This window comes from Cucurbita moschata, unplaced genomic scaffold (assembly GCF_002738365.1).
Source record: "Cucurbita moschata cultivar Rifu unplaced genomic scaffold, Cmos_1.0 Cmo_Scf00041, whole genome shotgun sequence".
Taxonomy (NCBI): Eukaryota; Viridiplantae; Streptophyta; class Magnoliopsida; order Cucurbitales; family Cucurbitaceae; genus Cucurbita; species Cucurbita moschata.
In genome coordinates this window covers 694,804-721,064 of record NW_019268557.1, presented here as the reverse complement: position 1 = coordinate 721,064, position 26,261 = coordinate 694,804, and the positions used below count along the sequence as shown (strand labels likewise).

Genomic DNA, 26,261 nt, shown 5'->3' with positions numbered 1-26,261 from the left:
CCCCCCCCCCCCCCCCCCCAAGCTGGATGAGTTAGTTGCCAATTGTGTCTCCCTGGAGTTTGGAAGAGCCCATTAACTTTCCATTTTTTTTTTTTTTTTGTAATATTCTCATTATGTATCATTTCGTTTTTTTTTTTGTTATCCCATCCACACTCTCAACTGAGTAAAGAAAATCTGTGCATAGAGATGTGTTATCTGATGATGATCAACTGAACTTGATTATTATTTCTAATGCATTCATCATTTTCACTTCTTTCTCTTCTAATTTGCAAGCAAGAGAATGGTGGATTCGATTTTGATTTTCGACTTGTTCAAGCCTTCTAAGAGTGAAAGTTTGTCTAAAATGTTTATTTTTTTCTGCCGATGCCCGACTTGTTTACGGTATGCGCTTCTATGCCCAACTTGTTTGTATAAAGTGGTGTGGTAGGCAAATGTCTTATCTCTATTACTTTACCATCTCTATTTTTCTTGTAGACATTAATTCCAACCTCGAACATCTTGGTGGATGATATATGCTGAAATATCAGTGAGTTCCGCTTAAAATTGATTAATATTAGATAATTAACCTGTAATTTTAGTTCATGAATGAAGAAGAACAATAAGCAGCACAAAATTTCACACAAAAGCACTTAATTCAGTTTCAACTAATGTACACCAATAATGAACTCTCTTTTTTTACATATTTCTCTCACTTTCCAGGAACAAAGTTTGTGGCGTAGGCCCATGCGTTGTTGTTGACTGGGTCGGCAAGGTGGTCAGCCAAGTTTTCCAAAGGACCCTTTCCGGTGACAATGGCCTGAACGAAGAATCCAAACATGGAGAACATGGCCAGCCTTCCATTCTTGAGCTCCTTAACCTTCAATTCAGCGAAGGCCTCTGGGTCGTCAGCAAGACCCAATGGGTCGAAGCTTCCACCTGGGTAGATGGGGTCGACGACCTCCCCGAGTGGGCCTCCGGCAATACGGTACCCTTCGACGGCGCCCATCAACACAACCTGAGTGGCCCAGATGGCCAAAATGCTCTGTGCGTGGATCAGGCTGGGGTTGCCCAAGTAGTCGAGGCCTCCCTCGCTGAAGATCTGAGATCCTGCCTTGAACCAAACAGCCTCGCCGAACTTCACGCCATTGCGGGACAGAAGCTCGGGGAACACACAGCCCAAAGCTCCGAGCATGGCCCATCTGGAGTGGATCACTTCCAGCTCACGGTTCTTGGCGAAGGTCTCGGGGTCGGCTGAAAGTCCAGCAGTGTCCCAACCGTAGTCACCGGGGAACTCTCCGGTGAGGTAGGACGGTGGCTCGCCGGAGAATGGGCCCAAATACTTAACACGGTCGGGGCCGTACCATGGGCTGCCAGAGGAAACTGACTTGCTGGCGGTCTTCCTCATGCTGACTCTTGCATTGCCCTGAATGTCAGGGGTGTTGGGGGAGAGATTCACGGCCTTACCAGCCAGTGATGGAGAAGAAAGAGCCATTGTGGAAGCAGCCATTGTTGGAGTTGGAATGAGCTGTGTGATTAATGGAGGGATGTTTTTGTGGTGGGGAAGTGGTGGGTTTGGTGAATTTATATAGTGAGCAGAGAGAATAGATTCTTATCCATTGGTATCTATATCTTCAATCCCATTGGAGTTCAGGGATTTTGCTCTGTTTTTCTATCCATGCCCACATGGCTCACTCCCATCCACCAACTGCTTCAGATTCATATCACTATACACTGACTCTAACGTTTAGATAGATCGTCCCTTTCTTTGATGCAAATTATATCTGCAATTTCATGCATTTGGATAGGTGCTATCAACAACCCACATGTCGAAGTTTCATTGGAAGGAAGGTGAGCCCAAGGATTTGCCTAAGATTTTTAGAGCTATAAGTGGCACAGAGGAAGCCACCTGGAGCAAGGAAATCAGCCATAGGAACCTCAACGAATGAGGAAGCTGATATTAATTTCCCTGGATAAGGACCCTTCCTCCAAGTTCATGTATATTATGCTCTGTTAATCCCATCCACCGATATCAGCTTCCCTGCACTTCAAACCCATTTCAGCTTCCTTCTGAATCATACCAATGGCTGCTTCTACAATGGCTCTTTCTTCTCCATCACTGGCTGGGAAGGCCGTGAAGCTCTCACCCAACACCCCTGACATTCAGGGCAATGCAAGAGTCAGCATGAGGAAGACCGCCAGCAAGTCAGTTTCCTCCGGCAGCCCATGGTACGGCCCCGACCGTGTCAAGTACTTGGGCCCATTCTCCGGCGAGCCACCGTCCTACCTCACCGGAGAGTTCCCCGGTGACTACGGCTGGGACACTGCTGGACTTTCAGCCGACCCCGAGACCTTCGCCAAGAATCGTGAGCTGGAAGTGATCCACTCCAGATGGGCCATGCTCGGAGCTTTGGGCTGTGTGTTCCCCGAGCTTCTGTCCCGCAATGGCGTGAAGTTCGGTGAGGCCGTTTGGTTCAAGGCTGGATCTCAGATCTTCAGCGAGGGAGGCCTCGACTACTTGGGCAACCCCAGCTTGATCCACGCACAGAGCATTTTGGCCATCTGGGCCACTCAGGTCGTGTTGATGGGCGCCGTCGAGGGCTACCGTATTGCTGGAGGCCCACTCGGGGAGGTCGTCGACCCCATCTACCCAGGTGGAAGCTTCGACCCGTTGGGTCTTGCCGACGACCCAGAGGCCTTCGCTGAATTGAAGGTGAAGGAGCTCAAGAATGGAAGGCTGGCCATGTTCTCCATGTTCGGATTCTTCGTTCAGGCCATTGTCACCGGAAAGGGACCTTTGGAAAACTTGGCTGACCACCTTGCCGACCCAGTCAACAACAATGCATGGGCCTACGCCACAAACTTTGTTCCCGGAAAGTGAAGAGTCGCAGGATTGAGAGAGCGAGAAAGGAACATGTGTTTGGTTTAACCATTGATTTGATGGTGATGTAAATTACGGGTTCAAACAATTGAGTGCTTGATTTGAATGGATCTCATTCTGATTCTTTCAGTCATAACAAAGATATGATCTTTCTAATGGAAGGATGAAGATTTGAGTTAAAATAAAATTGGTGTTCAAAGAGATAACTCAGAGTTCATAGTTTGAGTAATTCTGAGTGAAAACAAGAACCTGGAGAGATGAGAGGAAATGAGCCTTTTGGAATCAGAGCCACAGATAATGGCAGGCCAATTGCAGTTGTGGTTAAGAGTCCGTCGAAATGGATGGAGTTCTTGAAAGTACAATAAAAATAACCGCTCCTACCAGCCGCATGTTAAGAGCCGAGATGAGGGATAAAAAAAAATTATAAACATACGTATTTTTAAAATTAAGAAACAAAATTATAATTAAAAATACGTAAGCTATATTTTAAAAAATAATAGTCAAAACCAAAATTAGTTTTTTTTTTTTTTTCTTTCTTTCTTAAAATCCCCACACGAGGAGTTGTTTTCAGTTTCACGATGCGCATTTGTCAAACCATGTGGACCCCACTGCTCCATTCGATCACGCGTGCTTGATCCAACGGTTCTCATAGCATCACATAATATACGGAAATCATTTCGATCCAACGGCTCTCAGTTCACTGGGTTTGACCATTGTCTGTCTCAATACATGATTCACAGATTCACACAAAAACCCAACTAAAAGTTTTTAAATACTCTCTTACCCCTCGATCTCTCTCTCTCTCTCTCTCTCTCCCTCGATCTCTCTCATCTTCCTGCCAGATCTTTAGCTTGCAGACCAAATCTGGGGACTGATCTACCGAACTCTTACGAAAATCGTCCGATCGTCTTCGTTTTTCTGCCTGATTCAGCTCTGGAATCACGTGGGTGAAATTTTTTGTTTCATATTTTGAGGAAACTTGTTTGTTTTCCGTTTCTTTTAGCTTGCGGTAATGGGGCTAGGGCACGTATACTTTTTTTGGAGTTCGTTTAATTTCTGGATGCGTACTGCGAGAAGTTAATTTTCGAGTGATTTGTACTTTCGGCAGATCGTAGTTCTGCTTTGTTTGTTCTTTCTTTACTGTTATCATTGTTAGTGTCTGGCGTTCTCTTGCGATGGGGATTTTCTAAATTTAACCTTAAATTACTATGCTATCGATTCTGTTCTCGTTGATCTGTCAATTTTTTCTCAGTGTTTTTGGGCTGTTTTGCACTTGATTTTTTCTCGTCTCGTGTATGGATAATGAGGAAATTCGGTAAAATGAGCGATTTGATGAACTCTTAGGTTCTGTTCAGGGGAGAACGTTTAAACCAGATTAGCGAGTACCTTTATCTTTAAACTTCTAAAAATGTATACTCACGTCGTTTGCTTAACTGGTTTTGTTCACTGGGTGTTCTGTCTAGGGAGTTGTTCATGTTTTTACGTTTGTTAAGTTGTACTGATTGCTTCTCCTTTGTTTGCTTTACCTTTCAGTTTAGGATTGGGTTCGTCTTTATATTAAGTGGAATTGGAGAATAGAATCAAGATGCCGTGGACAGCCTCCTTGGTGAATTACTGCAGCAAGTGTGTTCGCTTGGTGGTCTTCTTTCGTGTCATTCTGTAATTTGATTTGCATTGGTGAGATTTTTGGAACGAATCCAATTATTTTGATTATTACCATAATTGACTAGACATGTAAGAAATTGTCTTGGAGGGAGAATATTTTTCTTTTGGTAGATCACAACAATGATCTTTCACTGACCTTGTATTCACTTGCCAAGGCTAGGAATTTGTTGGGCTCCGCCAGATTTATCTTTTTGAGGATCGTCCATAGAAAAATACGACTGATCTTGTGTACTTGTTAATATTATTATTGTGCTTGTAAATTTTGTGAAGTATTGAAGTTATTTGCTTATGGCTGTGTGCAGAAGGAAATTAAAACGTTGATTTTGCTGGTCTTACTTTTGCGGCTGTTCCAATATTATATTACTGGTTGGAGGAGTGAGAATGTACATTGGTATTACGGGAAAGAGAAACAGAGCTGTGAAGGAAGTTGGGAAGGTTAACATGAGTGTTGGAATCATTGCCTACTACCAAGTGATGCAAGTTTGTCAGGTAAACCATAATCTGTAAATTTTACTCTGCGGTGATTGTTTGTTGTTACAGCTCACACATTTGAAGTGTCTGAAATTTCATATTAGTTGTCTCTTTATTCATCCCAAATCACTATCAACTCTAAATCGATTTCTGAAGTATTGATAAAAGGGTAGTTTTTACTTGCAACCATGTTACAGATAATATGGTGTTTAGTTCCAATCTTCTATCTTTTGATTGTTTATTAGCTAAACCAAGGTATTATAGTATATTTTTGAAACATTAAGTTTATATATGCATTTTTTCATGTTGTAGTTAAGTTTTTTGCTTTCTCCTCTCATCTTCCTGCCTGCCTTGAGATTATGTTTACTGTATCTCAATAAAGTAACTTTGTTTTGTAGCTGTTGTCGTTCCTTCGGAGTTCTGGATTTGTATGAATTTTATATTTTCAAAAATTGGTTACTGGTACATTTTATTGTATGAACTAACACATTTTGGATTCACTTGACTGTCTGTACTGCTTTCATTGTTGGACTGTTAAAGGGCATCTTTAAGTGCTTTGTTTTGATGCCTTTCAATTTGTTCATTACAGGCCGAGTATTTTCGCCAATTGCTAAAACCTGTCACGTAGGAGAACATTGCAATAAGCATTTGGACATTGGGGAGTTGGGTGGACTGGCCTCCAGTTGTGCTAGAAGTGAAGAAATGAAATATTTCTTTCCTGTCTGTCTTTAATTTGATATAAAGATCTCGCTTAAATTTACATGGCAACATATAGAGTTGCTTTGTAGTCTTCTCATTAGTTAACATCCCATTTTGATTTTCGTAATACAATAGCAAGCTTTCCTGAGAGAGAAGACACGGTAACTTGAAGTTTGGAGAGTTTCCCGTTTGTTTGTTTCTTTTACATGGACTTTATGCAGAGTGACCTCAACTGTTACCTCAAAAACGCGATGCTTCCAACAGCAAACCAAGGGGGTGATAATCACATGCAGATTCCTCTGTCATCTGCCTATCCTTCTGTTTTACCTCCTGGGCGAAACAACTTGGGACCTTTCAATACTGTTGAGTTTCAACCTTCTGAAGTTTGTCCCCAAAATTTCATCATCTTCGACCACACTGATAATCGAAGCCAAATCATGTTCCATCCTGCAATTGCCAACAAACTTAGTGGCCCTACTGCGAATATGTGCTCGAAGTACATCCAAAAGAACTTTTACGTCAATGATGAGCATAATGATGATAGTAGAGAAATATCATCTCCTTTGATGGAAGATTTGGATGACATCGATGCATTATTGAGCTTGGATGATGAAGATCACGAAGACATTGATGGGTCTGAAGATGAAGAGATCAGCACTGCAAGGTCTCATTTGAATTATGGGAATCAATCCCCTGATTCTTCATCCTCCTCTTATAGTTCAAAACCCAGGAAGAATCGGTCATTTAATCCTGTCCACAAGTTGTCAAGCAGTGGAAGAAGCAGCCGCGACAGTGACATGAAACAGTTAAAAGTGAAGAAAATGGTGAGAAAGCTGAGAGAGATTCTACCTGGTGGTTACCAAATGACAACAGTCACCGTTCTCGACGAAGCTGTTAAATACCTGAAATCTCTCAAAGATGAAGTGCAGAAACTCGGAGTCGGGGGCTTGGAGAACTAAGTCTCAAAGTAAGCCTTCTGGTGGCATCAGCTGTAGAACTCTGAAGGATTCTCATATCACGTGCTTCTCCTCGCCACCTAGTAAAAAGGTTCTTTGAAAGATTATTAGTGGTTCTTTGAATGTTTTGAATTTCAAATGCCTGCGGTTGATTTGACTGTGGAACCAATATTTCTTGTCAGGCTCCTGGACTATGTTATTACCTGTTTCGTTCATGTTTTACTTCGGTGTCTGGAAGTTCTGCGATTGATCTGCCGCTTCTATCAGCATCTGTTATCTTTGATTTAAGACTGCACTGTACCTTCTTTTTTGTCTTGAACGTCTATTATCAATCTATTCCAGAATCATTGACTGTAAATGGCTTCCTTATCTGTGTGCTAGAAATGTGGAAAAATCTCTTAATGTTCTTGTGGTTTCAGAGAATCTAGGTACAGAAGAAATAGAACAGCACTCTGTTTCGCTTGACCTGGAGAAGATGATTGATTTGATTGTCTTCTTGAAATCATTAGCTCTGGTATGTTTCATTAATACCAACGTTGTTAAATTGATAGAACTTCTAGACTGATTGATGAAGATGCACAAGGTTTCTAACTCATTTAAGCTGAAGACCAAAATGACCCCTTCATTCCTCCATCCATCCATCTTCAAAATATTTTCTCAGGAGGCTGCCGCCGGCAATAAGAAGCAAACAAAGGGTCACCAAAATATTCAGATGAAGAAGATAGTAAAAGAAGATGATCGGCTAATAATAACATTCTCAGGTTTGTTTAAAAAATACTCATAACATTTTAAAAGCAGCATTAGGATCTCTATCAAAAAAAATTCTTATTATATGGATGAAACCTATCTATCGACACTTGTAGATTATTTACGAATTTTAATGTTATTTTGAAAAGATTATGAGTATTATTTGAAGTGTGGTACTAATAGTAAATATATTTTTAATTTTTTTTTAAAAAAGTTATGTTTTTGAAGTTGTGTAAGGTATAAATTTTTTTGCTAAAGGATGTTTTTTAAAACCATTTTAAAAATTTAAGGGTATTTTTTAAATAATATGTTAACGATTTCTATCCAAAACTAATAATAACGATATTTTTGAACTTTAGAGTTCAGTGTTTATGGTGCATTTTTCCATGTCCAAATATTTAATTATATAATTTCATAATTTAGAGTTTTTTTCTATAGTAATATCTCATATATAAATATCTTCGATTTCAACTAGGACAGATGATCAAGATGGTTCGTTCTTTACCAAAACTATTAAAACCTTTTAAAATATCTTGATAATAACCTTTCAAAAAATATCTTAATAATTCAATATTTATATATTTTAGAAAGATAAAATATATATATATATATATATATTTAAAATTTTAAATAGAATTTTGAATAAAATTTGTTAAAAAAAGAATTGGTGGTCGTTATTTAATGCTTAACCTTAAAAAAATGATAATTAATTTATATTTTATATACTAAATCATATTTAGGTTGAGAAATGAAACTTATATAATTTTAAAAGTTTGAAATAATTTGAAGTTCTATAAAATTTAAATTTGTGAAAAATAAAAGCTTAGAATGTGATGTAAATGGAATACTATATATATAAAACAAGCTGTCACAATTTCCAAAATTCCTCTTCCTTTTTGATATTTTGCATTCGAGGCCTTTTGCAAAAGATATATATTCTTTTTTAATATACAAAATTTCAAATTCTAAATTATGAAAAAATAGTAAACATATGACGAAATTTTTTATTTTATTATTATTTTTTTTTTCAATTTGTGACTCAAACATTTAACATTTTACTCGAAGGTGTGTGTAACAGCTTTAGTCTACTGCTAGCAGATATTATCCGTTTTAGTCCGTTAGTATCGCCATCAGGCTTACGATTTTAAAACGTGTCCTAGAGATGAGTTTCCATTTCCTTACCATTTCCAATCGATGTTGGATTGGAACCTAGTGTCCTTACTAACACACTTGGTGTCTAGCTCTGATACCATTTGTAACAACTCTAACCCACTACTACTAGATAATATGCATTTTAATCAATTGTTTAAGATAGTCCAACTAGAACTAAACATTTTAGTTTAATTTAATTGGTTAAGATAAATATTTTAAAATAAAATAAATTTTGCATACGGTGGACACCTAAATTTATAATTTTAGAGAATCCGTGTAATTTATAAAATATTAAAGTTGAACTATTAAATCTCTAATTTAACCTAAAAGAAATTAACTTGATGTAATAATAACATTAATGGGAAAAATCAGAATTAAAAATAAGTATGCAAATTGTGAAATTAAGAGGGACAAATTTGGAAATTTCAATATTCATGGACAAACAATTAAAGCAAGGCCGCATAATGTGAAGGCTTTGGCATCGAATCTTTGAAAAAGTAATTGAAAACATTATCTTTTTAGAATATTTATCAAATTGTCTCCCTTTTTCTGCATCCAAACCTCAGCTCAATTTCCGATTGGTAAAATTTAAAACAATTATTAATTTTTTGTGCTTTAAAATTGATTCTAAAATTAAATATATCTTATTATTTCCTATAAAATGTCTAGTTAATTATTGATTTATTATTATTTTAGTTTAATTAAAACTTGTCATAATTTTTATTATTTTTGTCTCGCCATTATATTAAATCTCTAAATTTAAAATATATATATATACTACTCCCTTAACTTCACATATAGTACATTTAGTTAGATATTGTCATTATCATTTAATTAACATGAACATCCGATCATTTTTAAAAAATTAAGATCTCGTACTAATGGTGTATTTACCGACTTCTTTTAGTTATATATAATTAGACATAATTTATTGTATTTAATTTTTTTTTTGAACAAAACATAAAAGTTAAACTATGTTTGGATTATGTTATTATTCGAAGACATAATTAAGCTAAATGGTATGAAAAATGTTTTTATAAATAGATTATATGCTTGAAAATTCCCGACCAGGTCAAATTAATTCAAATTTTTTTAGGAGTTTGGTGGATTATGGTTCGTTAATTAACCACTAACGATAAGAGTTAAAATAAAAGATGAAGAAGAGAGAGACAGAGATATGGAGCAGAAAGAGAGAGGAAGAAGAGAAGGAAAGAGAGAAAGAGAACGGCGGCTAATTGACGATTACCGGCCGCGAAATTAGAAGTTTTTGTCAAAGTCAACCGCCATCTCATACGAAGTGGATTGGGCCCTACAAATACAATTCTACTTAAAAACTTTATACTTCCATTTCTCTCTTTTTCATTATTATTATTATTATTATTTCTAAATTCAACCTCATTTTATCACAGGTTTAAAATGTGTCTGGTAATGAGAGGTTCTCACACTCTTAGGAATGTTTCGCTCTCTTTAACTGATGTGAGATTTCACAATCCTTCCGACTAACGTGGGATCTCACAATTCACTCCCCTATGAGTCCAACATCTTCATTGGCATACCACCCGATATTTAGTTCTGATACAATTTGCAGCATATTTGTTAATCTTAAATATTTGAAGTTTTTTTTTATTAATACAAAGGCGTTCTGATTTATATTTAAAAAATATATAATTCTCTCGTAAATCTACCTGAATAACCCTATGTTTGATGTCAATTTTAATGTAAAAAAAAAAATAATAATAATTAAAGTTGAAGAATAAAGAGGGGACTTGAAAGTCGCTCCAAATTTTAATTATATTTTTTGTTGAATTTAATAAATAATAACGAAACTAGGAGTGGAAGGAGAAAAACTTCACGAGGGTGGAAATAACAAAGTGCCAGTCCTTGTACACGTTTGACCAATCAAAACGGAGGAGACCAACGCGCTAAACTCGCCCAGAGGTTAAATGACCATAATACCCTCAAAGAATAACTAGAAACCCTTCCAAAATCCAATTTATTTAGGCGCCTTCCTTGCCATTTTCGTTTGATGTGGAGTCGTGAGCCTCAAGCAAGTGGAATTCCCCCATCCTGCTCTGTATAAATAAACGGCCGTCTACAAACCGAGTCGATACCGAGTCGAAGAAAGAGAAAAAGAAAGAGAGAGAAAGAGCACTGATGGATGATGCAATCGATAGGAAGAAGACGAAGAAGAGGAGAGCATTCAGCATCCAGAGGCTAAGAGATTCGTGGAAGTGGAAATTCCTTAAGGATTTCAAGTGGAAGAGATTGAATCTCCACATCGGTTTCTTAGATGCTATAATCTTTCGAATCGCTTCTCTGTTTGAGGCCATTGCGTTGATAGGCATCGCCGGCTTCTTCTTCCTCTGTTGTGGCGGTTGCCGCTTCTGATCGATTCTGCCAACTCAATCGGTCAATTTCTATGTTCTTCATCATAACTTCGTAATTAACCGAACTCTGTATGTATTTGTTATATAAGTTTCCTTCCTCTTCAGTTTTTCTTTTCCAGTCGTTCTTAATTTGTTCATTAATTTGTTGTCTCTGGCCAAGCACTGCAACACAAAATGTAGATCGGCTTTCGAATCTCTCTTCTCTATTTGAATCGTTTTCTCTGTGGCTTCGATCTGACGAACTCGTTAATCTAGCAAATTCAATTCATTATAAAATTATATTGAAGAAGTTTGTTGGTATGGTAGATTGGCGAAGGGTAAAACTAAGAAGAATTCATCTGCAAACAAAGGTGCGGACGAATTTAGATTTTGCTTGGAGAATCAATATCATTTTCATGCGAGTGGAGAAATGAATAACTTAGGTCAGAATCTTACTGGAAACAAACTGGCCATCGACGGCTAAGAAGGAAGAGTGACAATCGTGGAAGGATTGAATAATCCTCTTCCAACTGTCTTGAATTATTCCAACATTAGAGCCTTTCACGTTTGTATCTTCTCTGGCAACATTCACTTCTCTTAATTAATTAACGAATTGAAGAAGGATCGATTTATTCAAAGTCATAACTCGTATTTGGTTTAAATTAATGCTCCAAATTTCATTCCTTAAAGTTTGACCAGCACTAAAGAATAGCTTGCATTATAAGTTCATCGCAATTTGCAATATAATTTTTAATTTCCAAGTACTAACCATTTCTCTATGCCTCCAATTTGTTAAATCAAATACTCAAAAATTGGGGAGAATCCCGCGAAAGCTTAAGTTGGTAATTGGCTAAGATCTATTCTCACGTGAGAAGTGCACTAAGCAATTAGGTAGCAATTAGGTAGTGCTTTCATTTTGTTGCTTTAATGAAATTGGATTCCTCCTAGCTGCCAATTCGCAGACTCGTTTCGTTGTCATAGTTCTAGGCTCATTAGACCCTCTTTTTTATGCCAAGATCGTGAGAATGGACACAAGACCGCTAGAAATAGTTAAGAAATTGAACACCTAAGTCAGGCCCTCTCCTGTTATTTATGGACGTTAGCTCACATTTTAAAAATGCATATGTTGGGGGAGAAGTTTCTACACCCTTGTAAAAATGATTAGTTCTCATCTCCAATTGATTTGAGATGTCACAATCCACCTTCCTTGGTATCTCACAAATACACTAAATTAGATCACCAACTCTCCAAAATAGAATTTCGAATCTTCACTCCTTGAATCTACATTTGAATGATTATAGCCTTTTCAATCAATTAAAACCACATTTCACCTGTAACCTCTCAATCATTTTCCTATTGAATTAGTCCGTTAAAAAAAAAAAAAATTGAACTTCAAAATAATGTTTTGTAAAGAAAGTTCAGGTAAATCTAATTTAACCGTGACAATAAAATACTGTGCATTTTTCGAACTTCGATACATAAATATCTTCTTTTTTGGGAGCAGGTTGAGCAGTAGAAGATAACTGACGAAGCCACCGTTTTCTTATCCCTTCCCGCCCGCTTCTTCTTCTTCATCATCTTCAACCTCGCCTCCAAAAACCCTTCTACAGAGAAGAGATGCAGACCTCATTCTTCTCCCCATCTTCATCTTCTTCACTTGCCATTTTGAAGCTCAACCAAAACCCTCTTCTGGGCCATATCGTTTCTACGCCGCGTTTGCCCCTTAAAAGAAGACCCACTTCCACCACTCGCGCACTTCTCTCAGCCCACCGACAATCAGTTCTCAAGGATTTTCAGGAGAGACGAGCTCTGAAGGTAAACCTATTTTCATGTTTCATTTGCTGACACTCTCTGTTTAGCCAAAGGACGGAAAATGTTCCCGTTTGAGGATTATGCAACCGAAATTGGAATTTGAGAACGATTAACTTTAATTTGGGTATTTCTAGACCAAGCAAAGGCTGCTTCTGGTATTCATGTAGCTCTATTTTGAGTTTGATTACCTCCTTCTCTGCTTAAATCTGTAATGCAATTGCGCTGTATCTATTTCAGATTATTTCAGGTCTGCAGAACCTAGACAGGGAAAATGTGGCTTCAGTAGTCACTGCAGCTGACAAGGTGAGCGATTGGCCTAATTTAGTCTCTTTTTCATAGTCATTGGATATCACTCAACTATTCCTAATGTACCATAAATTGAGTGATATCCACTTTAAAGGTAACAATTTAAGTGCTGGGATTGATGGTAATTTAATACATCATTCACCTATGATACATTTTATCATCAGATATGGAAGTTCTTGCTTCAATTTCAAGCTAATGAATGTGTTTCTTCACCATGTTACTGTAATTTCATTCCTAGGGGGGAGCGACTCATGTCGATATAGCTTGTGATGCAGAGTTAGTGAAGCTTGCCATTAGTTTAACTTCTCTTCCAGTAAGTTCACATTCTGCAAAACTTTTGTCTCATTCTTCTGAAAACAACTACTCATCCTATTCCTATGTTTGCATGTTATTACAGGTTTGTGTTTCTTCTGTGGATCCAGCAGAATTCTTACCTGCCGTTGAAGCTGGAGCATTAATGGTTTGACCGCCAATCAGTTGCTTTTATACATACTTCATTTTAAAAGAAGAATTTTCCCCAATCTGATTGAAAATTGCAGGTGGAAATTGGAAACTATGATTCATTCTATGAGGCAGGAATAGTTTTCTCTGCAGATCAGGTACAAGACATTATGATAGCATTATGAACATGTTCATTGTTCATATTTGAAGCATCGAGAAGCTAATACTGCGTTTAATTGAGACGATTTCCAAGCACGAAAATCTTGAATCGTTTGAATCATGTAGATATTGATGTTTCTGTGATGCAGATATTGAATCTAACAAAAGAGACTAGGAGGTTACTGCCGTCTGTGGTCTTATCAGTCACCGTGCCCCACACACTTGGACTTCCTGATCAGGTTAGAGCAGGGGCTTAATGCAAGTTAGGGAATTTGTCACCATTCTTGTTGTAGTTGTACTAACGAAAGTTTTGAGATATAAACAGGTGAAGCTGGCAGAGTTTCTGGAACAAGAAGGTGCTGATATTATACAAACTGAAGGAGGAAAATGCTCTCATCCTTCAAAGTCTGGCGTGCTTGGCTTGATCGAGAAGGTGCGAAGTAGAAAAATTGGGGCAGTCATACGAGATTTATCATACAGAGCCTAAATTCACCTTGTTTGAAGACAAATTTGTGGCGAATTTCTCATTGATGTAAATATTGTAACTTGCCTCTATTTGATTTTGATAATTACAGGCAGCGCCCACGCTAGCAGCAGCATATTCGATCTCGAGGGCTGTTAAGATTCCTGTCATGTGTTCATCCGGGTTAAGTGCTGTCACGGTGCCAATGGCTATCACGGCTGGAGCTGCAGGCGTGGTATGTCACTTGTTCCCGACCTCTCCCTGTATAGTCTACTCAGTTTGCAATTCTGGGTCTGAGTTAATGTTTCTGTCAAGAGTATAGTAATGGAGTTAAGTATTTTGATATCTTTGTCTAACACAGGGTGTAGGATCGGCAGTTAACAAGCTCAATGATGTTGTAGCGATGATTGCAGAGGTCAGGAGCATTGCTGATTCCTTAGCACCATCAGCTGCCCGGCTAAGCAGACCCGATGGCGCATTTTTTAATTTGTAGATTTATGGTTCTCTGGTGCATGTGGAAAACGTTTGCCTTCCAAATTAAGATCCTTTTATATGGCTTTCCTCCTATGGTATTAGATACGATAGTTGCATACGATGTTTTAGTTTTGGAAGAACGATGGACCAAATCTGCCATTATTTCCACGTGTTTTCAAGACGACGACAATATTTCAAGCCATAAGCTTTTTCGTGTATCAGAGCAAGATAAGAACTCAAACCTTCAAAATCAATCATATTGCTAGATTCCTGTCGAGAAACACATTTGATCAATCTGCACTACAAGCAATTACATTTGGTTAACAATAGAAGCGAGTTCGAACGTCTACATATACGTTGAACTCTTTGATGTATATCGTAAGGCCGTGATCTAGATCTAACCAATTATCTATGAATAAAGAAGCTATTTGCAGCAGAAATTTATACAGAAAATAAATATTAGCAGTTCTAGAAAGACAACAAAAAGGGAACGGGGTAAAGGAAAAACAAAAAACTTGTTGCCCTTGCACAAGCTCTTCCTACAGAATACCAGAGCAAGATAAGAACTCAAACCTTCAAAATCAATCATATTGCTAGATTCCTGTCGAGAAACACATTTGATCAATCTGCACTACAAGCAATTACATTTGGTTAACAATAGAAGCGAGTTCGAACGTCTACATATACGTTGAACTCTTTGATGTATATCGTAAGGCCGTGATCTAGATCTAACCAATTATCTATGAATAAAGAAGCTATTTGCAGCAGAAATTTATACAGAAAATAAATATTAGCAGTTCTAGAAAGACAACAAAAAGGGAACGGGGTAAAGGAAAAACAAAAAACTTGTTGCCCTTGCACAAGCTCTTCCTACAGAATACCAGCTATTATTCATCAATCTCCCAATCTTCCTCAGATTCTTGATCTACTCCACTTTCCTGCAATGGGTTGTTAAAAGCTCATTCTCTGTTTTTATCTTCCAAAACATGGAATGATTTTTCTGTTCGATATAAAATCAGCAAAATCAAGGCAGAGCTTACCTTCCTCTTCTTATATTCTGCCATGGCTTTATCAAACTCCGCACGTTTCTCCGTAGCAATATCATAATATTGTACTTTTTCCTGATATAAGAAACCAAATACATGGAGCTTTTAGGTTGTTGTTCTTTTTTGGAAAAAGAAAATAATAATTTATCTTCTACGATGCCATCAACTTCCATAATGAATATTTCATAAACCGAGTCTCAATTCGAACTAATAACCTATCATAAGACACCCAGATTAGCAGGCAGCTACGCAGCATACACCGATCATAACCGTTCAGTATTGTAATGAATATGTCAACACCAGTCACATCATAACGTCTAATTTTAGAAGTGTAAACCAGCTGCATGATATATATATTTTTTTCTTTTGACAGAGAAACAATAATCAGCTGCATGATTCTGTGACTTTTCTAACACCTATCCCAAACCATCCCTCAATAAGCCCCACCCCCAAAAGGAAGAAGGAAAAAAGTAACAACAAAGTAAAAACCCCATATTCGTGCCTATGTGCCTATGTCATTGTCATCTGAAGAAAGCTTGAAGGTAAATCAATGAAAACTAACTTGCTAAGATTCATAACAATCTAAGTTTTGCATAGAGAATAAACTGAAGTTGTAACAGCTCAAGCCCACCGCTAGCAAATATTGTTCTCTTTGAGCTTTCCCTTATGGGCTTCCCCTCAAGGTTTTAAAACGCGTCCGCTAAAGAGAGGTTTCCACACCCTTATAGGGAATGTTTGGTTCCCTTCTCCAACCAATGTGGGATCTCACAGAAGTTCTTATCAATCACAAAATTTAGACAAAGTTAAGCATCGACAGAACATTAACCTCATATGTCATTGTTTTCCATTTCTCCCCACATGCCTTGCCAACCTGAGGTATGGAATCAAAAGTATCAAGGTAAGAATAGACTGAGTGAGAAAGGATAAACAGATGGGAGGAAACCCAACAAAGCCAGAGGGACTAGCATTCAACTTTCCCAAACTTACATCGCGCATCGACTTGACATCTGGATTCTGTTCTTGAAATTCCTTGCGGAAGTCATCCCTTGAGAATGAAAATACAATTAAGTTCTGTAAGCTGAAGTCCTAAATGGTGCCAAGTTTGATGAAATATGGTACTACAATAAGCGTGCTAAGAAGACTAAAGGAAAACTCTTCTAGCTATCGCAACTGTTGGACTGCATATGCTGAATATATGATAACGGTGAAGTGAAAAGCAACATTGCAAGGCGACACCCAACAAATTAAGTACATTTCATGAATCAAGAAGTATGACTAGGACGATTCAATCAATTAAAAATTTTAGAAATCAATAGTGTGCAAAAGATGACTGTTCTCAACTATAAAAATAAAATAAAATAAAATAAATAAATAAGACTTCAGCTCAATAAGTCACCTCAAATATCCATCATAGAAACTTACAGCAGTAACTGATGCAGTTCTACACGTCATCTCTTCTACTCAAGACACTATGGATGTTTCAATTAGATTTTCAAAATTACAAGTTCACAAAAGCATGTAAGTATCGTTTCTTAGGTGTATACATGAGCAGGACGGACTCGACGGGCTCAAATCCTCACATTGAAGCTGCAATATCAAACCATATCCACCCAAAAATATACATATGAGGCATGAAAAGCACTCCACTCAGTTCAAACTTAAGGAAGAATTTGGCAGACAACTATAAGAGGATAATCATGATGGTCATAAATACAAAATGAAGAACAAAATGCATTGCGTATAAGCATATGAGCGTTACTCTTACAGATTGCAAGTAGTTCATATTACAGCCACTTAAAAAGCCAAAAGCCATACGTTCATAACCAAATCAAGTTTGTCATGAAATTTTACGATACCCCTCCATTAACATGTGTGCATTAGAACCATGAAAATGTTTAAGATTGACTTACGCAATTCAAGTGCTCAACAAAGTAACTTCTTAAATGAGATGACAGTAAGAGAAGGGAACGTACAAAAAGTAAAAGAAAGCAGTAGGTGGCTTCTTCGGCTTATTGACATCAAATTTATCATTTTTCTTCTTCTGATTTGATTTTGGCCTCTTATTTGTCTTCGTACTCTTCTCCGTGTTATTAAATCTGCGACCTTTTGCTGACCTTTTCATCTCTTCGCTTCTTTTTACACATAATCCCGTATCCCTGAAGATTTCCACAAAATTTGTAATGAACAACATACTCAGAAATAGGGGGGAAGGGGAACAAATTATGGACTTTGGTAATCATTTTAACAATCAACGCTTTTTTGTAACTGAATAAACTTCAAAACCCCAACGGGATCGAAATTCACATAACTCATTCCCATAATTAAAAGTAGCAACTCAGAGTTCAATTCATCGTAACATCAAGAGAGAAAGGAAACACTTGAAAGAGCTAAAGCAAGCAGTCCTGCTCAAGTATTCTAAACAGTATAAGACGTTCAGTATACTCATTACGCGCTATTACTTTGATTCATGGTTTTTCTTGTTCTTGTAAGCCAAAAGAAAATTCAGAAGGATTGCTCGGAAAACGATGACCGTGAATTTAAAGGAGCAGGGTTTTGGGGCGTAGTATTTACTCTTGTGACGCTTCTTCGAACGCTTCGGAAGAATCATGCGCCGCGGTTGAAGGTGATTTCTGGGGCTTTTTCGCTTTCGCCATGGATGTGCGCGCCGTTCTGCTCGGTCTTCACTTGGTAAGCTCCGGCTCGGCCCGAACTCGATTTTTCTGAGTAAGTTCTGAACCGGTTTGGAGTTCTCCAAGCCACTAGAATCTTGTTCAATTGCTCTAAGCCACGTGTGAAGGTTGACTAGAAATGAAAATCATTTACTCTTTAATACGAAAATTTTGGTAGAATTTTTTTTCATTAATTTAATTTTGAACATTTAGGCAGCCCATGAGATTGGGCCTATGGGCCAACATTAATTTGCAGCCTATGAGTTTGAACCTATGGGCCGACATCAATTTGCAGCCCATGAGGTTGGGCCTATGGGCCGACATTAATTTGTGGCCCGTTGAACTGAACTTGGATGTATGGGCCGTGTAGGAAAATTCCGCCTAAAGTAAACAATTTTCGCGCCAAATCTTAACCTCTCTTGGCAATGGCCAATCGAAAGCGTTTTGTTACTCTATTCAATGTTCCCTCTCACTCGCCGTCTATTTCCGCCGGTTCGTCGACGAAGAAGCTCAGGAGAGGAAAGTCAGGGCCAGCGAAATGGACGTCGGTGAAGAAATCAGGGCTGCTCACAAGCGAGACTTTCTGGAATTCCTTGAACAGGATGTGCGTTTTCTTTTCCTAAATCCTCACACACTTCTTCTTCTGTTGCTTTAACGTCTCCTCACAATGTTTGTTTGTTTGTTTTACTGGTTTGAATCAGGTTGGGAAAGGAATTTACATGGACGAGATCAAAGCCATGATTAATCATAAGCGACATTGCCTCATAATCAACATTTCTGATCTTCTCTCAATTACATTCTTGTTCGATTGGAAATTTACAGTAACATGGATTCTATATAAAGTTCTGAAACTAATAAGGTCTAGTTTTCATGCATGATGTGCTCGTGTGATTGCAAAATTTATCTCAACTCAGATATTAAATTGTTTTATTTTGATGAAATTTGTTTTTAGTTGTCTTAAGCCTTAAAACTACAATCCAACTGTCCGTTAATTTTGGAATTATCTTGGGTCATATACATGGTGTTGGTTGGTTTAAGATTTTGAAATATCGAATGAAAGAACTTTCTGATTGTATCTCACAATAATTTTGATGTTTGTCTTCTAAATTATTGTGTTCGTTTGATTCGGTGATCACTGGATATAAGTTCTCTTGTTAGACCAAAAGTTGTCAAAAGTGTTCATTTCTGCCCCACAACTAGGAGTTTTACCAGCCATGAATACCGTGACATTACATCCAACATGGGCTTGCCCGCTGGATCTGTGTATCCCACAAGGGTAAATCACATTAATTGTTTTACAAGTAATTATGCTTCAATACTCAAGAAATTGTGCTGAAATAAATTGTTTTCTCAGGATGAAAATGGCAACTTGTTGATTACCGAGTATGGCTTGTGTGGATATAAAGATCATCAAACCTTGTCAATGCAAGAAATGCCTGAGAATTCAGCGCCTGGTCAGCTTCCACGAACAGTGGATGTCATAGTTGAAGATGACTTAGTTGACTGTTGCAAGCCAGGTGATCGTGTTGCTATTGTAGGAATATATAAAGCTCTTCCAAGAAAAACCAAGGGCAGCTTGAACGGAGTGTTCAGGTAGCTTGCAGGATTGTTGTCTAAGAACATTACTATATATCTTGTGACTTCTTGTACAACCTTTCATTTTCTCTATGAAAGTATGGTGCCGATTAAAAATTAAGGTTTTTATATACATGTTTAACCCTTTTATGACTTCTGGTAGAGAACTAAAGTATGCAATCTTTTTCTCTAGGACTGTTCTTGTAGCTAACAATCTTTCTCTACTAAACACAGTATTATTTTATTCTTCCAGTGATATCAACATGATGATGGTTGGTGATCCTTCTGTTGCCAAGTCTCAACTCTTAGAAACAGATACCATGGAAATCGACGATCCTCCTACTGAACCCGTACTTGATCTGTCTGCACAAGGTTTGTTAAACTGCTAGCAATCACGCAGCCTTCACCACATCTTATTCTCACTTTTTTAAAGAATTATCTCCATTTTCATTCAAATTCTTTGACCTTGTTCTTGCAGAATAGAAGCATTCAATTCTTTATTTGGTCAGCACATGCGTGCAAACCACTTGGATGTTAATGTTTTGCAGACATTGAGAATATCGTTAATGCTGCAGCAGATACTCGCTACAGCTGAAATAATGTTGCTCTTGCAGGTAAATAAAAACAACTTTAAATAACTAAGATACTTTGCTTTGAAGTAATTTGATCTAGGCCAGCATCTGTTACTAAGCTTTCTTAATCTTAAATTATATTGTTTGAGGGACTAATTCTTACAGTTTGAAAATTTGCAGAGACTGCAAGATGATAACAGGGTAATGATAGCTGACGGCATGGTGCATATGACATCTTGATTCGCGAGGACTATTTTAAGCAGGAACTTAACATAGGTAAAGCCGTCGTTACTTTAGTTTGGTTTTTCCCCTCCCACCATGAGTGCAGCTTTTAAAATTTGGTAGAACATAAACCAACCACCGAGAAGAAGAATGCAAATTTTAAAATTAATTATTAAATATTTGTTTCAAGATTTCTGTACCGCCCGCCTAGAGTTTGACCTACTCCAGTCCTCGATCAGTAGTACTGTACTTTTACGGTCCTCGATCAGTAGTACTCTATTTTTATGAGGCCTGGTACAAGTTGAGTAAATAAAGTAAAAAAGCTTGATCGTGAGTTTCTTTAAGAAACTCAAAAAAAAAAAAAAAAAAAAAAATTTGATCGTGAATTTCTTTTAAGTTTTCACACTAATATGAGAAAGCATGTATTCATGTCTTAGAATTCCGATTTTTGATGTAGTTGCAATCCAATTATTTTCATCGTCCTCATGCAAGATGGCCTACTTTACAAACCTTTTTTTGTTGTTTTTGTTTGGACAAAATCAAAAGTAAGAAAAATTAAGGGAGTGGAAAGTAGGAAAATTAGAGGTGAAAATACTACTTTGTCCCTCCCGGTAAATTAGATTTTATTATATACTTTCATTTGTTCAATTTATTTTCAATAAATTTCAAATTTTAAATTGTTGTGGAAATTAGTTAAACAATAATAATAATAATATCTATATAGTAAAATATATTGTTGTGAAGGACTCGAACAAAAAATGGGATTACATGGCGCTAGTAGAGCCGCGGGAAGGAGATCTGTGGCTCGGCAATGGCCTTTCTTTCCCTTCCCAACACCATCACTTCTTCCTTCTTCCAATCGAACTCTCAACGTCTCCATTTCTGTCCTCTCTGCAAATCCTTTCTCGCCGTTTCCTCCTCCTCCAAGAAGTTCGCCTCCATCTCCATTCTCAACTCCTACAAGGTAATTCTTGTCCCTATTCTATGCTGGATTTCCATTACTTCGAGTTGTTTAGGGAGTAAAATGTCACTAGCACACTATGAGGACTACTAGACATGAGTTTCCTTTTCGCTGCTCGCGTACATGATGCTGCGGAAAGGATATGAAGTCACCAGGCTTTTTTATTTTTAGGTTTTTATGAATTCTAGTGATTTATTCTAAAGTTCTATTGCCTATCGGCAGATGGAAGGAAATGAAATTACGGAAGAAGTTGCAGAGAAACAAAGCGAGGACAATTTAAATGTGAAGAAAAAGATTTTTGTGGCTGGTGCATCCGGTAGTACTGGAAAAAGGATTGTGGAGCAGTTGCTGGCAAGGGGCTTTGCAGTCAAGGCCGGGGTTCGAGACGTAAGTAAGGCTAAAACTACTCTCTCCCCAGGCAATCCAGATCTTCAAATTGTAAGTTTGTCCATTAAATTTTTTCGGAATTTCATTGGGAATTTTTTTGAATTATTTCAGTTGCAATTCAATTTTGTTAATCTTATAACAGGTAAAAGCGGATGTGACTGAAGGCTCTGCAAAGTTGGCAGAAGCCATAGGTTCCGATTCTGAAGCTGTAATCTGTGCTACGGGGTTTCGCCGAGGATGGGACTTATTTGCGCCATGGAAGGTTTGCTTTCAATGCCATTCAAATTTCTCGAATATTTTAACTTCAAATCTCAACTCTTTGTGCTTCAGTATTTTTCCTTCTTAACTGCCACGAAAGTTGCGTAGAAAATAGGTGTATTTTAAATTATCTGTTTTTACTTTCTTTTTAATTTTCTTAAAGGCACGACAAACTGGTCAAATATCACTTCTCCTTCCCACGAGTTCAAAATAAACTCTCTCGTCGAAAATTGAAGCTAAATTCAAAAAAAAGAAAAAGAAAAAAGGAACACTTTTGCAATTTTTTTTATAAAAAAAAATACTCATTCAAAAGTAACCATTTCAAATAGAAATACATTAGAAATTTTTATGAAAATTGAGACTTGGAAAGGTGGGGGCAATGATATGAAATATTGTGATGGTGTTCGGGTCTCAAATTTCATTCATGTCTCCCTTACACAATTCTAGGTTAGAAATGTTGTCCATTTATCTGATATTTCAAATCAGCAAACTAATGCCAAGGACTAAAAATGAAGGTCAGAATGTGTGATACTATCACTCATGAAGGTTGACAATTTTTTAACCACCATGGAATTGGTCTAATAACCGACGAGATCTCATGGTGTTTTTGAAGTCATAAGTGGAGTATGGTACCAAAGTATTGAAGATCCAACGAGATTTAATTAGTTGAGGTGTGTAAGTTAAAGCTTGAGCGCCCTCGATTATTAGAGATATACATATAAATACATATGCATGCATATATACATACATACACGTGTATATATATGGAAAAAGAAGAAAGTGAACAAATGTGCAGTTATTAGTAACTTTGTAAAGTGAACATTCAATGTGGTGCTATTGTTATGTACAAATCTCCGTATCTCTATTTGTTGTATTAAGAAAGGAAAATATTCTCAAAATGTTTGTGTTACTGGCAGGTTGACAATTTTGGCACTGTAAACCTTGTTCAAGCATGCCGTGAGTTGGGCATAAACAGGTTTATTCTGATCAGTTCCATTTTAGTCAATGGAGCTGCAATGGGACAGATTCTCAACCCAGCTTATATCTTTTTAAATGTTTTGGGGCTCACCTTGATTGCAAAGCTTCAGGCGGAGCAGCACATCAGGAAATCGGGTATTAACTACACAATTATAAGGCCTGGAGGTTTGAAAAATGAGCCTCCTACCGGAAATTTAGTCATGACGGCAGAAGTAATCACAGTTTTCTCTTGTTTACCTTGATCGATCATTGTTTCTCTATGACATTTAGGCGCATGACTGAATCTTGGTTGTTTTTAGGATACTCTTTATGAAGGAAGCATATCAAGAGATTTAGTTGCAGAAGTAGCTGTTGAGGCATTGGTTCATTCCCAAGCCTCTTACAAGGTTGTTGAAATAGTCTCTCGAGCCGATGCGCCAAAGCGTTCGTATGAGGATCTCTTTGGCTCCATAAAGCAGAGATAGTCATCTTCAGATGCCATCTTATCCTCGCGGAATTGAAGCGCTTGATATCTTGCTTCCTGGTGGCAGTGCCTCATTTTCCAAGCCCCCTTGGGATATTCATGCTATATTTCACTGCATTATAATGTATTGTTTCTGTTAATACATTCATTTGCTAACGTTGATGTATAGCTTGCTTTTAATGAGAACATAAAGAAAGAATTTAAGAACTGAGAAAGGAAGAAGAAACGCCCTCCAGATCACAAAACTCTGATTTTTCAGCAATAGCCACAATTTTTTTGTTTCCTGACATTGATTTTATATACAGTGGAGCACAAAGTTATCTAGTTCCATGACATGTCCAATTTAAGATGCAAGGTGAAAATTAAGAAGGTTTGGGAATAGAAAGGCTTGATGGAGACGAAGGTCTGTCCATTTGCTGTCAATGGAAGCAATGTCTCGCTGCTTCAGAGGTAAATTGGTACTAAAGCACTCTATACTTCTCTTCCTCTGTTACGTTTGTCCTGAATTTGATGAAGCCTTCAACTTCTCGATTTGTTTACGGAGATATGCCAGTTTCAATTTCTCACGACGTGCTGCGGCCTGCTCGTGTCTACGCAATTTCAGCTCGGATGCCTTCTCTCTTGCTTGATTTACTTCTTCATGAACCTCCCTAAAGAAAACCAATATCAAAATAATCAATGAGTGAGCCTCATTTCAGAACAATGTTATAATGGAAGTTGCTAGCCAAGGGCTTGTTTGGTGCTTGATAATTCCAAAACAGGGGAAAGAGGAGTTTTACCTCACAAAGCGCTTATGCTCGTTGTTGTCCACTATTCCAGACGTCCTCCCAAGTCCTGTTGTCTTTGAGTTAAACAAGAACGATGGCTCGGTCTCGTCTTCTGGAGTGTCCGTTTCTCCGGGTGCAGAAGCATCATGGTGTTGTGGTAGCTGTGATTCGTCCTGCTCAAGATTCTTGCGGAAAAAATCCACACAATACTTCTCCTGATCTTCCTCATCTGAGAGTTCCCCTTTCACTAGCTTGTCATATATCGCAGCCTTCTTCTCTAGTGCAGCATAGCTTACTGATCCATCCTTAATAGCTTTAAGCTCAAGTTTATCCCTGGATTTTAACAGAAATATATTAGACAACAACTTGTTAGCACGATTGTTTTAGTCTAAACAAGGACATTAAAGAAAACTAATAATACACCAAATAATTGCTGTGGAAAAAACTAAGACATCTCGCACAAGCATAATTTAGCATTGGTTGGCATATACTCCTTCCCTTGAGGTCGGAGGTTCAAATCTCAATACCCATATACCCCTGCACATATTTTTTGTACTAAAAAAAACGCATACACACATCTAGGTAATCTCAGCATTATTACTTGAGTTTGTCAAATAATAAAAAGGACAGGAAGTAATTGAGTCTGTCAGCATTATTACCCCTGCACATACAACTGTTGTCGCTTTAATTCTTCCATTGAGCACCAATTGCCTATTTCTAAGGAAATAATAAAAAGGACAGGAAGTAGGATACGTTTAAAACACCTTAACTTGAGTCTGTCAAAGAATATAATCTGAAGGGATGAAATCCAGAAAAAAAAAAAAAAATTGCCTTCACTCGAAATAGCCATACTACACTGCGGGATAAATGACCTCTTTTGCTAAGAAAACGAAGAGTTCACCTCTCTTCCTTTTTCCTAGGCCAAAAAACCTATGGAGGGTACCTTGCAAACTCTTGAATTCTATCTTCCCCACCCCCATCTTGGGCTAGAATTTGAAATTGAACTTAGAATAACAAATATAGTGAACACGTAGACGCCAAATGTCCCACTTCCAAATAATCAGGTTGTGTACGAGCTCTTCCTCAGATTGTAACTTGGACTGGGAGCAAGGATACCCAACCTGCCTGTCGTAAAATTTTCTTTTTTTGGGAAATAGGAAAAAGGTAATACATTGATGATATGAAATGTTGCAAAAAAGAAAGAAGAGTCAAACCCCTAATCCAAGGAAGATTACAACGGAGACAAAAGGTCTTCCAATTGACAAAAAAAAAAAAAAAAACCATTTAGACTATACAGTAACTTTTACATCTAGATAGAGCAATACCAAAAACAGTTTCTAGAAAAATATCAAAAAGTTTTATTGTGCTGTTGGAAGTTAATTTTATGTTTGAAAGTTAGGTTGTTCCATGATGTTTACAAAAGACCTTCCCAATTTACAATGAGGGAGGACAATTTACACCAAGTGGTAAACCGCGTGGTTGAAGAATGCTATGATGAGGTTTTTCTATAGCAAGGCTTTTGCATTCTTGAAGGGGTGGTACGTTAAAACCGTGCCCAATAAATCCTTTGCCTACCTAGAAAAAGTGAGACGCCATCCGAAAATATTGAGAATCCTTGTCCAAAAATATTGAGCGTATGTGCATTGCATAAATAGGTGACTTTGTGATTTGTTGTCTTTCTTGCATAATTGGCACCAACTTGGAAATAGAGTCATATAGGACATTCTTTTATTATTTTTTTTTTTTTTTTTTTTTTTTTTTTTTTTTTTTTTTTTTTTTTTTTTTTTTTTTTTTT

At 37.4% G+C, this 26,261-nt stretch overlaps 8 protein-coding genes and 1 long non-coding RNA gene across 11 annotated transcripts in view; 6 read left to right on the top strand and 3 right to left on the bottom strand.

Moving 5' to 3' along the window:
• The first annotated feature begins 17 nt into the window (after positions 1-17).
• LOC111433274 lies at positions 18-590 on the top strand. Its single transcript, XR_002708761.1, has 2 exons — positions 18-381; positions 475-590. It is a non-coding gene; the product is annotated as an uncharacterized LOC111433274 (long non-coding RNA).
• Positions 591-613: 23 nt separating this feature from the next.
• On the bottom strand, positions 614-1,536 carry LOC111433271 (chlorophyll a-b binding protein of LHCII type 1-like). The gene has a single exon (XM_023070265.1). It carries the CDS (start codon positions 1,484-1,486, stop codon positions 689-691), a length of 798 nt encoding a protein of 265 aa, XP_022926033.1. The 5' UTR covers positions 1,487-1,536; the 3' UTR covers positions 614-688.
• Positions 1,537-1,989: 453 nt separating this feature from the next.
• On the top strand, positions 1,990-3,018 carry LOC111433272 (chlorophyll a-b binding protein of LHCII type 1). The gene has a single exon (XM_023070267.1). It carries the CDS (start codon positions 2,060-2,062, stop codon positions 2,855-2,857), a length of 798 nt encoding a protein of 265 aa, XP_022926035.1. The 5' UTR covers positions 1,990-2,059; the 3' UTR covers positions 2,858-3,018.
• A 586-nt stretch (positions 3,019-3,604) lies between these two features.
• Positions 3,605-7,006, top strand: LOC111433273 (transcription factor bHLH144-like). The gene is made up of 4 exons (XM_023070268.1): positions 3,605-3,800; positions 4,391-4,534; positions 4,825-5,011; positions 5,583-7,006. Exon 4 carries the CDS (start codon positions 5,899-5,901, stop codon positions 6,649-6,651), a length of 753 nt encoding a protein of 250 aa, XP_022926036.1. The 5' UTR covers positions 3,605-3,800; positions 4,391-4,534; positions 4,825-5,011; positions 5,583-5,898; the 3' UTR covers positions 6,652-7,006.
• A 5,392-nt stretch (positions 7,007-12,398) lies between these two features.
• Positions 12,399-14,822, top strand: LOC111433267 (uncharacterized protein ycf23-like). 2 transcript variants are annotated; one of them, XR_002708760.1, is made up of 10 exons: positions 12,399-12,728; positions 12,963-13,028; positions 13,270-13,344; positions 13,429-13,491; positions 13,571-13,630; positions 13,781-13,870; positions 13,957-14,064; positions 14,207-14,329; positions 14,456-14,697; positions 14,740-14,822. XR_002708760.1 is itself a non-coding variant. In XM_023070261.1 (9 exons), exons 1-9 carry the CDS (start codon positions 12,531-12,533, stop codon positions 14,585-14,587), a joined length of 915 nt encoding a protein of 304 aa, XP_022926029.1. In that variant the 5' UTR covers positions 12,399-12,530; the 3' UTR covers positions 14,588-14,818. The 2 variants fall into 2 exon arrangements, 1 of the variants encoding a protein (XP_022926029.1); XM_023070261.1 differs by having other exon boundaries at positions 14,456-14,818.
• Positions 14,823-14,853: 31 nt separating this feature from the next.
• LOC111433268 (high mobility group B protein 14) lies at positions 14,854-18,419 on the bottom strand. Of its 2 annotated transcripts, XM_023070263.1 has the most exons (7): positions 18,186-18,419; positions 17,588-17,770; positions 16,602-16,659; positions 16,441-16,485; positions 15,609-15,689; positions 15,450-15,506; positions 14,854-15,118 (listed from the first exon to the last, which is right to left on the bottom strand). In XM_023070263.1, exons 1-6 carry the CDS (start codon positions 18,266-18,268, stop codon positions 15,456-15,458), a joined length of 501 nt encoding a protein of 166 aa, XP_022926031.1. In that variant the 5' UTR covers positions 18,269-18,419; the 3' UTR covers positions 14,854-15,118; positions 15,450-15,455. The 2 variants fall into 2 exon arrangements, with proteins under 2 accessions (XP_022926031.1, XP_022926030.1); XM_023070262.1 differs by lacking the exon at positions 14,854-15,118 and having other exon boundaries at positions 15,171-15,506.
• A 302-nt stretch (positions 18,420-18,721) lies between these two features.
• Positions 18,722-19,708, top strand: LOC111433214. Its single transcript, XM_023070184.1, has 4 exons — positions 18,722-18,887; positions 18,985-19,104; positions 19,429-19,559; positions 19,638-19,708. The coding sequence occupies exons 1-4, from the start codon at positions 18,822-18,824 to the stop codon at positions 19,657-19,659; spliced, it is 339 nt and encodes a 112-aa protein (XP_022925952.1). The 5' UTR covers positions 18,722-18,821; the 3' UTR covers positions 19,660-19,708.
• Positions 19,709-20,344: 636 nt separating this feature from the next.
• LOC111433212 (uncharacterized protein At2g34460, chloroplastic) lies at positions 20,345-23,986 on the top strand. The gene is made up of 7 exons (XM_023070181.1): positions 20,345-20,472; positions 20,611-20,706; positions 21,397-21,616; positions 21,836-22,051; positions 22,143-22,262; positions 23,176-23,448; positions 23,536-23,986. The coding sequence occupies exons 3-7, from the start codon at positions 21,464-21,466 to the stop codon at positions 23,698-23,700; spliced, it is 927 nt and encodes a 308-aa protein (XP_022925949.1). The 5' UTR covers positions 20,345-20,472; positions 20,611-20,706; positions 21,397-21,463; the 3' UTR covers positions 23,701-23,986.
• The window catches only part of LOC111433213 (uncharacterized protein At4g18257-like), a 6,061-nt gene continuing 3,750 nt past the window's right edge, over positions 23,951-26,261 (bottom strand). Inside the window, exons 2-3 of the mRNA XM_023070182.1 lie at positions 24,479-24,799; positions 23,951-24,349 (exon numbers count right to left, since the gene is read on the bottom strand). Coding sequence (XP_022925950.1) covers positions 24,190-24,349; positions 24,479-24,799 — 481 coding nt within the window. The 3' untranslated portion in view covers positions 23,951-24,189. The remainder of the gene's footprint in view (positions 24,350-24,478; positions 24,800-26,261) is intronic.